This window comes from Gastrolobium bilobum, unplaced genomic scaffold, assembly GCF_033153095.1.
Source record: "Gastrolobium bilobum isolate Gb01-03AN ecotype WA unplaced genomic scaffold, APGP_CSIRO_Gbil_v1 utg24116, whole genome shotgun sequence".
In the NCBI taxonomy this organism is placed as follows: Eukaryota; Viridiplantae; Streptophyta; class Magnoliopsida; order Fabales; family Fabaceae; genus Gastrolobium; species Gastrolobium bilobum.
The window spans coordinates 8,272-24,773 of NW_026896778.1; the positions used below are offsets into that span (position 1 = coordinate 8,272).

General features: G+C 33.0%; 2 protein-coding genes across 2 annotated transcripts; both read left to right on the forward strand.

Annotated features, from left to right (window-relative positions):
• Positions 1-3,439: 3,439 nt before the first annotated feature.
• LOC133301954 (uncharacterized) lies at positions 3,440-7,833 on the forward strand. The gene is made up of 4 exons (XM_061501665.1): positions 3,440-3,715; positions 4,335-5,039; positions 5,381-5,815; positions 6,980-7,833. Exons 2-4 carry the CDS (start codon positions 4,337-4,339, stop codon positions 7,156-7,158), a joined length of 1,317 nt encoding a protein of 438 aa, XP_061357649.1. The 5' UTR covers positions 3,440-3,715; positions 4,335-4,336; the 3' UTR covers positions 7,159-7,833.
• Positions 7,834-10,829: 2,996 nt separating this feature from the next.
• On the forward strand, positions 10,830-15,800 carry LOC133301955 (GTPase ERA-like, chloroplastic). The gene is made up of 9 exons (XM_061501666.1): positions 10,830-11,254; positions 11,460-11,605; positions 12,299-12,439; positions 12,512-12,625; positions 12,733-12,858; positions 14,229-14,327; positions 14,518-14,619; positions 15,036-15,116; positions 15,291-15,800. The coding sequence occupies exons 1-9, from the start codon at positions 10,879-10,881 to the stop codon at positions 15,375-15,377; spliced, it is 1,272 nt and encodes a 423-aa protein (XP_061357650.1). The 5' UTR covers positions 10,830-10,878; the 3' UTR covers positions 15,378-15,800.
• The last annotated feature ends 702 nt before the right edge of the window (positions 15,801-16,502 follow it).

Below are 16,502 nucleotides of genomic sequence, written 5' to 3' on the forward strand. Positions count from 1 at the left end.
ATGAAGGATATATCGTGGCTGGAGCAAGTCCTACTCAAAGCTGTTATTTTTTTTCTGAAATGGCCCTCCTTCCCTTTTCCATCTTTTTGATTGCTCTCTTCGTTTTTTCCTTATTGAAGGACAAAAATATGTGTTCATAACTTAAATTTTTTTCTGTTCTTTTCTTTTTTATGTTTTTGTATATTTTGTTCTTTTTAAATATTTGGGACAAAATTGGGTGTTCACACTCCCATCGTTGTCCCTTACTCTAGGCAGTAAGTCTCTATAGCCGGTCTAGTCCATTTACATCCATAGTTGTGTTTGCCTCTCCGGGATTTTTCGTTAATCTTTTTTTCTATGGTGATAATTTTTCTATGGTCCATATTTGTTAGGATTTTGGAAGGTTTCTGAATTGGAGAAAGAGAATTCTGACTCTTGGGTGAAGTAAGGTGAGACCCAATTGAGAGAAAAAAAAAAGGGAGAGGAGAAGAACTAAGGAAAAAAAAAAAAGAATTTTGTGAAGTGAAACTTAAAATGATATAGTGTATTGTAATTTAAAATGATAAATATATTTTCATAATTAATATATAATAGTCAATATTATAAATAACTTAAACATTGTTGTTTTGAAATTAATATTAAATTTATTGAGTCAGATAATAATTAACACCATAAACAATTTTCATTTATCTTTGTCAATATTAAAAGTGATAACTTTATGAGTAAAATATTTCTTCAGTTATTGGAGATAAATTATCTCCAGTATCAGCAAAAACTACATTATTTTGAATTAATGAAGGGTATTTTCTTAATTTTATTTATTTATTTATCATATGAATTTTACTAAAATATCCGTCATTAATTCTCCTAAAGTTACAAAAATATTTTTCATTAATTAAAATGACGTATTTTTATGAGTCACTGAAGATAACTTATCTTCGTGATTGAAGAAATACTTTATCCTAAATTTATTATCAATAATGATAATTTGAAGATTTTTTTTTCTTTCTTTTGCGATTAGCTTAAAAAATTCAAATATTTGATAAATTCTAAGGATTTCAAGAGACCAAAATTTTAATATTTTAAATTTTTACTCATTTCTCATACTTTATTTTTTGAAAAGAAAACAATAATATTGCATATTGATTAATCACAAAAAGATTAAATAAATCAGAATCATAACATAAGAATCATAATGATTTAGGAATATTCAGCTGTAATATTTAAACAAATATGGAATATAGAGGATATCACTTACCTAACTTAAGTCATATTAAGCGAAAAGAAAAAGGGGGAAAATTCCAATCATTAAACTATTATTATTGACAATAAATTTGAAATTTTGAATTTGTAAAAATTTCAAAATATCGTGTAAAACTTATAAAAATTATTTGTTGGTACTAATTATTATTTAACTTAATGAATTTAATATAATTCTAAAATAATAATACTAGTGTTATTTAGGATGTTAGCTATTAGATACAATTATTATTTATGATACTAATTAGGAAAAAATAGGTGAAAGATTTGAAATGAACAATCATAATTATGCCACTTCACAACACCATTGATAATATATTTTTACTTTGTTGAAATGTGATAATTTTTATTTTTATTTTTATAATATATCAGTTAAAAAGCCTAACCATGTGAATACGTAATTCATGAAATCAGGTTAGTAGTAGTTATATACTTATATGATTTCATTGTGTGAGTAGTTGAATATTATTCAAGAAAGAAAAAAGTAAGAAGAAACAAGTCAACTCTGTGTATTCAAATATTTCGCATGACTAAAGTTCGAACACAACTTTGTTGGGCAAAAAATTTAAAATAGTACTATTTTAATAAATAATTACGAAAATATAAGTTTTAAAATTATCTACGAATCTATTGTAGTTATTCACGCCCAAATTGGGCGTGACTATTCACGCCCAAATCAGGCGTGACTCCCAAGGAATTCACGCCTAAATTAGGCGTGACTAGTCTGGTGTTGACACGTGTCACAAAAAATTAAAAATTTAACCGTAAAACTTTATAAGGTCATAACTTTTGACTCAGGAATCCGAATGAAGTAATTTTTTTTTTTGATTCCACATAACTTTTCGAGATCCACGCAATGACATCTCATTTGATATATTTTATCTCTCACAAACACAATTCAAATTTACAACAATGATACTATAAAGATGGCACCAAAGTAAATTAACTCATCTATAAATAAGTATACTTAATGTCATATTAAAATATATACTTCTACCAAGTGTTTGAAAAAAAAATAGTGTACAAGGTTATTTATTTAATTATTAAAATGTATACAAATTTATATAATATCCTACCAAGTGTTTAGAATATTTATTTAATTACTTTCTTTATTAATACCGATTTTTCAAATTAATTTTTGAGTTTAAATCACAAATTTAATATTTATTTTATTTTTCTTATTAATAATAATTTTTTAAATTTTTTTGTAATACACTATATAATACAATTATTGTAAATTTGAATTGTGTTTGTGAGAGATAAAATATATCAAATGAGATGTCACTGCGTAGATCTCGAAAACTTATGTGGAATCAAAAAATAATTATCTCATTCGGATACCCGAGTCAAAAGTTATGGCTTTCCAAAGTTTTACGGTTCGTAAGTTCACTTTTTTTGCCACGTGTCAACACCAGATGATTCACGCTAATTTAGGCGTGAATGCCTCACGCTTAATTTGGACGTGAATGACTATTATAAATTCGTAGATAATTTCAAAACTGTTATGTATTCGTAATTATTTATTAAATTAGTAATATTTTAATTTTTTTGCCACCTTTGTTGACCTACTGATAATAATATTCAAATTGTAAAAGAAGACGTGTAATGTGTTACTGGATCAATTGAATAATAATAATAATATATTAAGAGGTAAGATCTTTTGACAACGGTGTCAAAATTGAAGTTTGACACTTCTGAGAGTCGTTAGATCAAAAAAATCAACGACTCTGATTTGTAAACATATGATACCATTGATCTTTTTTGATCTAACGACTCTCAGATGAAATGTCAAACTTTAAATTTAACACCGAGGTGAAAATATCCTACCTCATATATTAATATCAAACGAAGAACTTCTCATAAAGTTTAACGAAAGAGCTCGTGCTACGGTGCCACCTCCTCTCAATTCTCACCTATCATTGTTGTTTGTCCCCTCTGCTTATTATTATTATTTTTGTTGTGGTTAGAGCCATAAACCAATTCAAAGGTTTGCATTGCACCTGTTCGATATTCATGTTCATTGAAAGTCACTAATCCTAGGTCGTTGAGTGTTATATTTAATTCCAACTGGCGCACGTCACGAGAAAAGCGTGGTCGTGGCACGCCCACGGGGCTATGAGCTATCATCACAAGAACAAGCAACTCTAAATAAATAAATAATAATAAGAATAGAAAATTGACCCCAAAGGATTGCGGAAGAGGTTGCCAGTGCCACCAAATTTCGGAAAATAAATAATAATAATAAAAAGTGAAAAAGATTAAAGAGTATAGAAGAGAAGGGAAGAGGTGGGCTGTGTTGAAGGTCGAAATTGATTCCACAGGTATGGGAACTGTGTCGATATCCAACAACAACAACATTAACTATTTAGCATACAACCAAAAACTATGCAGCTTCCCACGCCTCTGATTCTAGACGCTGCCTCCTTCTAGTCTCTCTTCACTTCTCTCTCTCTCTTCATCTTCTTCCTTACGCTAGGTTTGTTTATTCTCTCTCTTTTTTTCTTTTCTAGCCCTTTTCTGATTTTTCTCCTGAATTTTCATTTCTGATTGTTGATTTCGGGTTAAAATTTAAAAATAAATAAATTATCAAGCCAATTTCTTCGCTTTTTTTTTTTTTTCTAAGGTTTGGATTTGGATTTCGAATTTAATTGTTTTAGGTTTCGGCTATATGTTACATTTTGGATTCGTTGCTAGACTTTTGTTTTTATATATTCTGCGAACTATTTTGGTTTCGTTTCAACAGGTGTTAGGTTAGAATTGTGCAAATATTCTTAAGGGAAGGAGAGAGGTCATTATTTTAGGTTAGGGATTTCGCATTTCGTCACCTGAATTTACATTTCTTTACATATGGTGCTGTTTTGGGGTGGAAAGTAATGAATAATCCTACTTTTGCCTCTCCTCTCTATCTTTCTCCTCAAAGAAGAAAAAAATGTTTATTTCTATGTGATTAGATTAGATTCAATAATGGGTTAACTGTTGTCGTTGCGTTAGTGGTATACATAATTGAAAAATTGAATTCAATTAGGGTAGGGGAAGGTATTCGTAATTGTTCAAGTTTTAACATTTATGTGTCATTTTCATATGATTTTGTACAGTCATGCCGACCTTTACTGCTATAGCATTGGATAGGTTGATAGAGCCAGGAGCTTCCAAACCTGTTCATAAATCTGCTCCGGCCTCAATGCCTGTCCCGAACTCGAAGAAGCTCGAGAGGAGAAGCAGTGAACCAGCTGCAAAAAAGAAGGCCCCTCCTCGTCCTCAATTAAGGCCAGCACTCTATGCTACTCCTGAGGTGACGCCGCTTCCGGATTCACCCTCTTCATTCCCTCCTTCTCCCTACATTATCAATCACAAACGCCGTGGCCCGCGTCTCCTCAAGAGTTTCTCTGAGGCCAATGTGCAGGCCAAGCAGGAGGTTCATGATGATGAAAATGTCAATGGTAAGAGCGCTGACACTGTGGTTGCCAGTTCAGCTGGTGACCTCCAAGTCACTTTCACGAACCATGGAACTGTTGAGGAGGTGCAGGTGAATGGTGTACATGATGCCAAACTCAGTGGCAGCAATAATGGTGACCTCGGGTATGGAGACATGGAAAGTGGAAGTAGTGGCATTACTAATGGTTTACACATGGAGAAGGTAGTGGCATTGAATTCAGAAAGAGATGGCCAGAGTGAAGGCTTTTTTGATCCACAGGATTCGATGAGTGTAACAAGTTACACAGATGGAGAGGATAATACAGGCACAGAACGCACTGTGAAATTGAGCACTCCTGGCGCAGAGTTTTTTGATGCTTGGGAAGGTAAATTGAGCTAGGTTTACTGCCAATTATTTTTTTTGCAACTGAGCGGTGTGCATGTGGACAGCCATAGGGATATGTTCTCCAATAGAGTTTGTAATTTAGGTGTGGTGCGTAGGACCATTTTGCCTTTTGTTTATCATTTTTCTAACCTTTTCTTAATGTCGTTATTTATGGGTGTTGGTGCAGAGATAAAAGGAGTATCGTTATTTTTCCATTGATTCATTGCTTTTAAAGCATATTTTGTATACACTGATCATACAGGGGATGAAGAGAGGGTCAGTAGATGTCTTGGAAATATTTTGTTTCATTGATTATCTTACTTGGCTCTTTTCTTCCTGTAGAACTCTCCTCTGAAGGTGGGACTCAAAACTCTCCACATGATGTTGAAGCTGAATTGCGTGAAATAAGGTTGAGTCTATTGATGGAGATAGAGAAGAGGAAACAAGTTGAAGAATCCCTTAACAGCATGCAAAGCCAATGGGAGAGAATTAGACAAGGTTTATCTCTTGTGGGAATTGTTTTGCCTGCAAATCTTACTGCTGTTGCTGAGGATGGGCAGCTGAGTTCTGATCCTGTGGAAGATCTATGTCAGCAAGCTTACATTGCTAGGTTCGTATCGAACACCATTGGGAGAGGAACTGCCAAGGCTGAGATGGAGATAGAGATGGAGGCTCAATTAGAGTCAAAGAACTTTGAGATTGCTCGACTGTTGGAACGTCTCCACTGTTATGAGACCATGAATAGAGAGATGTCTCAGAGGAACCAGGAGGCTGTAGGTGAGATTTATGTCATATTTTTTCACTTAAATTGTATTGATCAAGTGAGCACATTTATTCTTCTTCTACCTCTAACTGATTATGTCTATGTTGTTTTTAATGTGTTATAAATATATCTACTTAGCTACTAGCTAGTATTGCTTTGATTTGTCATTTTGTTTTTCCTCATAACACATATCTCCCACTTTCCATTTGAAATGACACAAGCTTACTGGTTCAGGAGAGAGTTGAGAAAACACCAGGTAGCTCTGAGTTTCTGCTTTATGGTCATTGGCGGTGAATGTGGAATGGTAGTTTCATTGATAGAGTATCAGAATTGTATGTCCATGGGTGGGACCATGTGTTTGACTATGTAAACAACAACACTTAAGATGCTATTCTGATTGATGGCTTAAAATCCACTATGGGTTACACCCCCAACCACCCCAAAAGAGAGAATTATTGGAAGGAAAGGGAAGACTGAAAAATCCATTGTCATTATGAAATGAAGATAAATTAATTAGTTATGGCAATATATTTTCGGCTCATGACTTTATGCTTATATGTAGTGTTATTGCAATAATAGACCAAATGACTACCGTACATCTTCCGTCCATAAACTTTATTGTTTAATTTTACTGGATTTGTACTTGGTCATGGCACTAATATTGTATGGCATGTATTATTTTCTAGGTATTCACTGAAAGTATTTGCTTGGACTCTTTATGCAAGTGCTTTATACTTTTGAAGTTTCTTTGGAGCTTTAAATTGTACTTTATTTTCCTATGTACTTTGTGCAATTGCTTTATAACTTCTGTGTATTAGGTGCGTGAAATAGCACAATTTTTGGAGGAGTGGTCATTTACCTGCTAGATTTGGGCTTTACCTTTCATGCCTATCAATGTTAAGTTATACCTGATCACCATTTGAACCTTTTATTTGAGTGGATCAATTGTCCAAGGATGGTAGAATTTTCCTAATGGGTATATAATCTGATGAGCTGTTGCCTATGACTTTTTCCCCAAGTATCTGTTTTCATGAGAAGACAGAAGCATAGTGTCTTATTTGCATGGAAGCTGGGGAAATGTATGCTTTTCTGATGTTATTCAGCTAAAATGTTTGTCCTAGTATGTTTGACTTGCTTCATTTGTCCATCTCATTTATGTTATTTACTTTCTTGTTTAGAGATGGCACGGCGTGAGAGACAAAGAAGGAGTAGGAGGCAGAGATGGATTTGGGGCTCTATTTCTACCGCCATTGTACTTGGTACTGCAGCAATAGCATGGTCTTATCTCCCTATGGGTAAAGGATCGACATCTGCCGACCATGATGTGGTTCCGGAACATGATGATGCAGCCAACTAATATTCCATGAACACTAACTTCAATACCTGAGTTATGGTAGGAGAGGAGAATAAAAGTTATACATGATACTACGTGGCTAACATATCTCTTACTTGATCAATTACAATTTTCCGGCATCCTGAGTATGTGCACAATTTTTGGCCTTTCAATATAATAACTTGTGCCTTTCACCGAAAGTCTAGATGGTAGATTAGTGAAATGGCTCAGTCCGTGTTGGTGAGATAATATATCCCATTGTTTCCTATGGATTCTTGCGAGCAGGGCAAGTGTGTTTCGCCATCTGATACATTTGGCAGAGCACATTCATAATGAATTCTTTATGCTTGCTTTTTTAAGCATTCTAACACAGCAGAAGAAATTTTATACTTGGTGTTGCTGAACCGAAATAAAGGAAATCTGGTCAAGCGATGATACATGCATGACCTAGTAGAATTCTGGTTTTCTAGTCTGGTGTTTCTGTGAGGTGTTTCAGTTGGTTGTGTTCCCTGGTGAACAAACGTAGAGTAGTAATTCGTTAACACCAGAAGTATGACTCTGTTTGTCAAGGATGGATGAGGTTTTCTTTCATTGGCGCTTGAAATAAACCATTGCTGATTGTAATATTTCTACTGCCTATTGGTTTAATTTTTTTGATTTTGCAGTTACCCTTGAGGCTGCCTATACATCAGTTTGGGAAAGGAATTTGAGAATTTTTTTTCTTCAATTTTTCATTAATTTAATGAGTTTTATTTTTTTGTGCGTTTATGCTTTAGAAATATGGTCATCTAAGTTAATGGCAATTCAGTTTTACTCATGAATAAAGTATAATCCTATTGACAGACATTTCATTTTGGCAATACATGAATTAGATAGTTATTAAGTGCAAAGATATGTTTTTGAAAATATGTGCATTAATAAGATTATTTACATAATTTTATACACATTAACTACTGATTTGAGTATCGATTTTTTTTTTTTTTTTTCCAAATATGAGACTTAGGTTGCTTGTCACGTCAAAACGAACAAATATGAAATATCATTGAAGTGATTGCAATACAAATCATTAATCAAAATAAAGAAAACCATTAATAAAAATAAAGAGGAATTGTCTCAAAATTGTTTGAAATGAAAAAGAAGACGAATTTCTTTAAGTTTTATTTTTATTTTTATTTTACAATTGATCTGTGATGTTTGAAAGTCTGAATACGTACACAAAATAGTTAATATTTAATGTAACAAATATATGAGAGACTTGTCTAAATTGTAATTCTTTTTTTTTTTTTTTTAAGTCTTTCTCTTCCTTTTTTTTCTTTATTCTTTTTTTAAAAAATATTTTTTTTTCCTTTTTTTTAATTTCTGTTGACGTTTGTTTCAGTATTTTCATTTTCTTCTTTTTAAAATCAAAATAGAGTAGAAGTAAACGGTGATGAAGGAAATTAAAAAACTCAAGTAGTAAATAAAAGTGAAACCGCTGTCTGTAGGACTAGGACAGTCCTGTGTAGGATTTAGTCTTTTATTTTTGGTGTTTTTTTTTTTTCTTTTTTGGGCTTAGACCTTTTATTTACCAAAAAATAAAAAACTCAAGTAGTAAATAAAAATGAAAACAATTTGGCCATTACCAAAAAAGAAAAAACTACTCTTACGCAATATAAGAGTAGTTTATCTCCTATAGGCCAATCAAAAACCATGACATTCTTTTTATTTTTTTTGTAGATAGTGGGCCCACCACATGTGTCTCTATAACATAAGATATCATCTCTCATGTAACATGAGATTAGATGAACCCTACCAAAAAGACAGGTTTCAATTTACAAAGCTACCTTTACCAAGTAGTATTTCAAACCAAGAATTGCATTAAAAAATAAATAATAGAATAAGAAAGGGTAGGATATTATAACAATCAATTAATGTTACTACTAATTAATTTTACCGTTAGATTGATTATGTTGATCCAACGATTATATTTATTTGCTTCTTTGTATAGTTAAAACATTAAATATGAGGAATCATAATTATACAATGGGGAAAATAAATATAAAATATTAAATACATGGAATCATAACCATACAAAGTTGGAAATAAATATAACCGTTGAATCAACATAATTGATCTAACGATGAAATTGATTGATAGTAACACTAATTGGTTGTTACAGTATCCTCCAAAAAAATACACTAAATATTAAGAACTCTAGAGGATCTTAAATAACCATACAAAAAACCAAACCTCAGGGCATGTTTGGTGCATAGTATAAGATAAGGCCTGATAGTATAAGACCTGATAGTATAAGATTTGATTGTATAAGACCTGATTGAATTTTAATACTATCCAGCATTTGGCACGGTATTGTATAAAATAATATATTGTATAAAATAATATCTTCTAGTATTTGGTAATGTAGGGGTGACAATATGGGTTGAGCCCGGCGGGTCAACCCGCCAAAACGGGGCGGGTTGGGTTGAGGTTTTCAACCCACCAACCCACCTCAACCCGCCCCGCCTGGAAGTGGGTCAAAACGGGTTCAACCCGCCGCGGGGCGGGTTGACCCGCCGGGTTATAATATATATATATATATATTTTTTTTTTACAATTTGATAGTATTTCATTAATCCTTAAATTTTTGTGATATATAATTTTTTTTATCTTAGTACTTCCTAGAAAAAATAAAGAATAACAAATTTATTTATGAGAAATGTTATCTATATATAAATTCCTAAAGAATGTTTGACAAATATTAGTATACATTTAAGATTGAGACTAAAAAAATATAGAGAAATGTGAAATAAAATAAAATAATATTAGAAAAATTCATAAAATACAATTTACTTTTGAATTTTAAATAATTTTTTTTTAATTGGCGGGTTGACCCGCCAACCCACCATAAAACGGGGTGGGTTCATCTTTTTAACCCATATTTTTTGGCGGGTCAACCCGCCCCGCCCCGTTTTTGGTGGGTTGGTGGCGGGGCGGGGCGGGTCAACCCAAATTGCCCCCTATGGTAATGTACTGTATAATACTATATATGATAAAAATAAATATTTTTAATAAAAGTATCTTTTAATAAAGAATTTATATAATTCTTCAAAAAATATCATATGATATTAATGTTTACAAAAATTTATTGATTAGTGTGTCCAAAATATAAATTAATTTTTATAAAAATAAAAATATTCAATATTTTAAAAACTAATATATTGAAAAATTAATTTTTATTTTAATAGATTAATATTAAAATAATATATTAATTTTTGAGAATTACATTGGTCAACGATGTTAATACATCAATCTCTTATCAGGCCTTATCCAGCACCTTTAGGCCAGATTAAGTTATACATCGTTTTGATGTATTAAGGGATTATGCTGTATAAGCTTATACTATACGATGGTCACACCAAACAACTGAAAATGACATAATATATAGTATAAACTTATACTATCATACCTTATACGTCACCCTTATTAGTTAATTTCCTATTCTCCTTCCGTTCCTTCTCTTTCATTTTTTAATTTTACATTCCATTCCCTTTCAAACATTCAAAACATACCCCTAGTATTATATAGGCTAACTTGGATAAAAGAAGAAAATGAAAGAGGAGGAGAGTACCCCAAGTATTATCATATAAGTAGACAGTAAACATGTAAAGAATGACGTCGTTTTAAACATTTAGTTAATCATTATCTGGTGACTTGGATAAAAGAAGAGAGAAGAAGAGTAGTGTAGCAGAGCATTGTTACAGGCTAATGGAGAAACTAGCCTTGCACGCACCTTCAAATGCAACGGTTCACACACAACAATTCCTATTTCAGCATTCTCTCTTTCCCGTTCCCGGTTTCACCAACCGAACTACCTTCCACCGGAACCGAACCGAATCGCCGTCACAGCTTTGCTGCAGAAGCAGGCACCGTCGTTTCGAAGCATTCGCCAACAAACAAGAGCAGCTCTGGGTCAGCGAAGAAGCACAAGGAGAAGAACAAGAAGATGAAGAAGTAGCTTCGTATTTGGACGACGACGCGTCGTTCTTGTCTCTCAGCGTGAAGCCCGACAGGAACATGGCTTTGCTCGACGATTACGAGACCGAGGAGCTCGATTTCGATTCCGGACCCGACCACCGAAGCGGTTAGTCTCCTCTATGTTTCGTTTTAGGGTTTGGTTCCTCAGTTGCCTTGAGATTTTTGTTTTTTCTGGTTCTGATTAGTGTTGTTAAACAAACTTGTTTCTTCTAATTAATTATAATTAATGTTAATATTTAATGCTTTGTGGTGGTGTTTTGTTTGTTTTTTTTTAAATTTTTTTTTTTTTGATGTGTTGAAATGTAATGCAGGATATGTGGCTTTACTTGGCAAGCCAAATGTTGGGAAGAGTACACTTGCAAACCAAATGGTTGGCCAAAAGTTGTCAATAGTTACGGATAAACCTCAAACAACAAGGCATCGAATTCTCTGTATATGTTCTGGCTCAGATTATCAGGTTTAATCCTTAGTGGTGGATAATTCTTCTGTCTGGTTTCATCAGCTTGTATAGTTGGTTCCTTGTCATGCATGACCCTTCAAGATTAAAAATTGTTATGCTGAGTTTTTTTTCTTTTTTTCCTACTTTTACTTCCCACAACAATTGCCAATTCCAAATTTCTTAAATGCATGATAATTCAGACACTCTGAAGGATATTTTTCAATTGAAGACTGATGTTGTTCTAGAACCGATGTGATCTTCATGACATTCTGCTCAATGTTATCTTAATTTCGATGATGTAATTGGCATCTCGTCCTTGGAACTTCGATCTTTAATGATATCGTGAACTAGAAAAGGGACATTCAATATGTGATGCAAGTTTTCTTGGCTAGTATCCTAGCTTTGAATTAATTAAATACGAACCCACTATAATGGTTTTTTAGAGCTAAATGATCTGATATTGGTATTTCACTTGAAAATGTTTTGCAGTAATTAAATGAAGCGGGGTAACTCAAATTGATAAATAGTTCTCTTAACATTCTACCAATTCATAAGTTCAACCATTGAGCTTAAGGTAAAAGAGTCTATTTAATTGTTATAATTTATTAGTTATTTTTCATGAGTATATTAATACAAATTTGTTGTTCCTAATGGATGGACATTGGTATTTATGTTTTATCTTCATTTCTCTGACCTGTGATTCTCTTGCAGATGGTACTTTATGACACGCCTGGTGTTCTACAGAAGGAAATGCACAAGTTAGACTCAATGATGATGAAAAATGTTCGCAGCGCTGCAGTTAATGCTGACTGTGTATTGGTTCTCGTTGATGCATGTAAAGCACCTGAAAAAGTATGATTCTTGGTTTACAAAACGGTTTTAGTTTTTTCTTTCCTCTTTTGCTAAACTGCTCTCTATCTCTAGATCGATGAAGTGTTGGAAGAAGGCATAGGAGACCTCAAAGATAAACCCCCCACTTTACTGATTCTGAACAAGAAGGATCTTATCAAACCTGGTGAAGTTGCAAAGAAACTTGAGGTTGGAACTCATTAATTAGTATTTATATTAGCATGTATAAGTTAATTCACTGGTAATGGCATATTTTTCCAGTACTTTATGTCCTAATTATTTCAAATTCCCTGCAGTGGTATGAGAAATTTACCAATGTTGACGAGGTTATACCAGTTAGTGCCAAATTTGGTCATGGGGTTGAAGATGTCAAGGACTGGATACTGTCAAAGCTTCCCAAGGGACCAGCCTATTACCCAAAGGTATATCAACAGTTAAAATTTTGTTGCCCTCATTCAAATGTCCATTGTTGCATCATCACTGTTGCATGTCCCGTTTAGAGATAAAAACAGGAGCCCATCAGACACTGAAAGAACCATTCTTCTGCTATAACACACCTAATTATGTAAAGAGTAAATTCATTTGATTATAGAGTTTAAATTACTAGTAAACTGAAGTCAAAACTGGCTAGTAACCTTGGGATTATGTAGAAGTTCATTAAAGCAAACCAGGCTGCACATAAATGTACACAACAGTCACAAATACACATGTTGATTACTTGATTTATAATGGTACTTGTTGATTTTTCTCGTTGTATAAAGATGTGATATGAACAATAGAGTGGCATTCAGCCTTGACTGATCAAATTTGTATATAGATCCTACTTATCGAGAGGTCATGTTATCATTTTTGAATTCATCTATCAAGGAAAAGCTATACAACACCCTTGCATATGCATTCTGTGTCATTTTTTTAGTGAACTTTGGATACAGTTTGCATTGGGAGGGAAAGAATATTCCTTCGTAAAGAATATACTTAGTCATTCGAAAGTTAGTTAGGAGGAAGGTTTTGTTTGTCTAAAAGGAGGTGTTGCCCTCTATATGAGATAGACTGGGTATTTTTCTGAATATTGGCCTAGAGTGCTCATTTTGAGAAGGGGAGTGCCCCTTGGCAAGAGAAGTGTCTCTTGTATGTTCATTTGATTTTATCATCAGTAAACAGATTTTTCCTTCCATTTCTATTTGTTTCTTTCATTCCTCCCTTCTATAATAGTATGATACCAATTCCAATCTCTAAATAATCCAGAGCCCTAACACCTTTGATCGAGTAATCCAATTGTAATTATCATCTCAATATACCACATGGTCAACCGCCTCTAGGCATAGAGTTGCATGCAATTCTAGACTGGTAGTGAGTGACACAATTAGTCGTATTGTGGAGAAGGCTATTAGTGCTTGCTGGCAATTAGTGTGTGGCTAATTACCCATGCATTGAGACTGTAACTTTGTATGTCTGGAATAGTCCCTGTACTGTAAGAGCTGGAAAAGGAAATCCTTTTTGGATGATGACATACATTATATAATGCCATGCTTTATAGCTCCAATGGTGCAAGAGTGTGTGCAGGTACCCCACAATCAGTGTAGCTATAGTAGACAAGTACTGCAAATAGTATTTGCTATTGCTATGATATGTGGGTTTTGCAACTCTGTTATACTGTAGTGCAGATCCCCCTGCTATCACTGTATAATATTAAGTATTAACCACCGTGGGTATAATAAAAACCTGAATGCATCCCTTGTCATTTCTTCTTTCATGTGCTGTCCTTGCCTTAATGTTGTTCCTGAATTCACAGGACATTGTCAGCGAGCATCCAGAAAGATTTTTTGTAGCTGAAATTGTTAGAGAAAAAATATTTATGCAGTATCGAAATGAAATTCCCTATGCATGTCAGGTAAGTTCATTTTTTATTTGTGATATACCCACCTTCCCCTCCCACCCCTAAAGGAAAAAGAAAAAAACAATAGAGAAGAGGAAAAAGTGTTAAAAGGAAAAAAAAAAAAAAAAAAAAGGAAATTGAAGGAATAACTAATTTCTTTTCGTAGAAATATTTACAAATATTTTCTTATTTCCAATTCTTCCAGGTGAATGTTGTAAGCTATAAGGCTCGGCCCAATGCAAAAGATTTCATACAAGTGGAGATTTTGGTTGAGAAAAACACACAGAAGATTATTCTTATTGGAAGAGTATGTTACTTATATCAAAATTCAGCTGATCATTTGTCAAATGTCAACTTGTGGAATTGATTTGTACAGGATGCAGTAGTTGCAATACTGCCAGTGGTATTACTGTGATTCTGGCTTTTTGGCATTAGTTTTGAGCTTACTCTATTTAACACTGAATTTGAGAACATATTTCCAGAAAAGAATTTTTATAAATGTTTGGGTGTTGTACCTTAACATGACTTGCAAGCTGCAACCTAAAGTAATCTCAATTTCCTGATTTTTTTTTCTATCTTTAATTCTTTGGAATTATATTTCTATTTGGGAAAGAAAATCTAATACTGCTAAAGATACCCCTGCCACCTTCAAATGAGCATTTATCTGGTGCATAATAAAGACCGAACAGTAACTTAAACGTATGTTGTGCTCAACTACTTCAGGAAGGAAAGGCTTTGAAACTGCTTGCAACAGCTGCCCGCCTTGACGTTGAAGATTTTCTTCAGAAAAAAGTTTATCTTGAGGTGCCAATTTACATAATTTATTATTCTGTATCTATGCTACTCATTTGAACCTGGGCCTGCGTATTTTGCTGTTTCGTTTATTAGTCTTGAGCTTCAAGTGGTGATGTGGTACAATCATCATACACTTAATATTTAGAGTTGGAATATATTTACTCAACATTGGTGTTTGAACAGATTGAAGTTAAGGTTAGAGAAAATTGGCGACAAGATGAAGGGCTCCTCAAGCACTATGGTTATGGGGGTCAGATACGTGTTATATGATGTGAAGATGCAAAAAATGAAAGGTCAGACATCTATTATGATCTGTAAGTTTCAGGCCATGGGTTTCCCCACAACATAAACTGAATATCATTTTGGCTGACACTAACCTCCTTCCTCTCCTTGTAGGCATGTCTAATGATCCACTATTTTGTAAATGTGAATTAAAAATTAAATGGAAAATTTAAGATATGGAAGCAATTTTCACATTAGCTTCTCTTTCCTTTCCCATACCCATATCATATTTACATGCGTATGGACAACTGAGATTGTCTGACATGACTCATATCTCAAAGATCCATTTCCTATTTACATTACCTTTGTTTTAGGTTGAACAGTTCAAACGGGTGTGGCATGGGCTTTTACTAAGTCTTCAGGGTCTTGCTCATTTGAATTTATAGGCTTCACAGGCTGTTACTGTAAAACGGGTGGGTCTACCACACTTGGTGCCTGTTTAGATCATTTTTTATTTTAGCTTCTCTTCTCTTCTTCTTATAAGAAGAAGCTAAGCCAAATAGATTTTTATAAAAGCTCTTATAGTAAAAGAGCTTTTTTTTTATAATAAAGAAAAAAGCCGAAAGTTTCAAGGAGTAGTTTTTTTTTAAGCTCTTATCAGCTTTTCTTGAAATGGGATTTATGTAATCACTAACAACTCTTAACTTTTTTTAAGTTCTTTTTTTACCTTTATAATAAAAATAACTTTTAACTTAAAAAAGAGAGGATCCAAACAGTGAAACAGGCTCTTAACTCCAAATAGCCTGTATAAGGGTCTGTTTGGATGAACTTTTAAAAAAATGACTTTTCATGCATTGCTTTTTTTAAAATAACTTTTTTTAAAAGATAATTTATTTTATGTATGGATGTATGATCTGAAAATCACTTTTACATAACAAATTGTTTGGATGTTAAAATAAAAAAAAAATACTTTTTATATATAAAATTATAATAAAGGAGAGATAAAATAGCATGATCCTAGGATAAGGAGAGATAAAATAGGTATGATAGAATAAGGTTAAAATTGTATTTTAAAATTTTATATTATCTATTTTTCAAAAAAAAATTATATTATTTTTTAATTTCTGTTTTTTTCAAATGCAACCAACTAATGGCTATAAAAAAACAGTATTT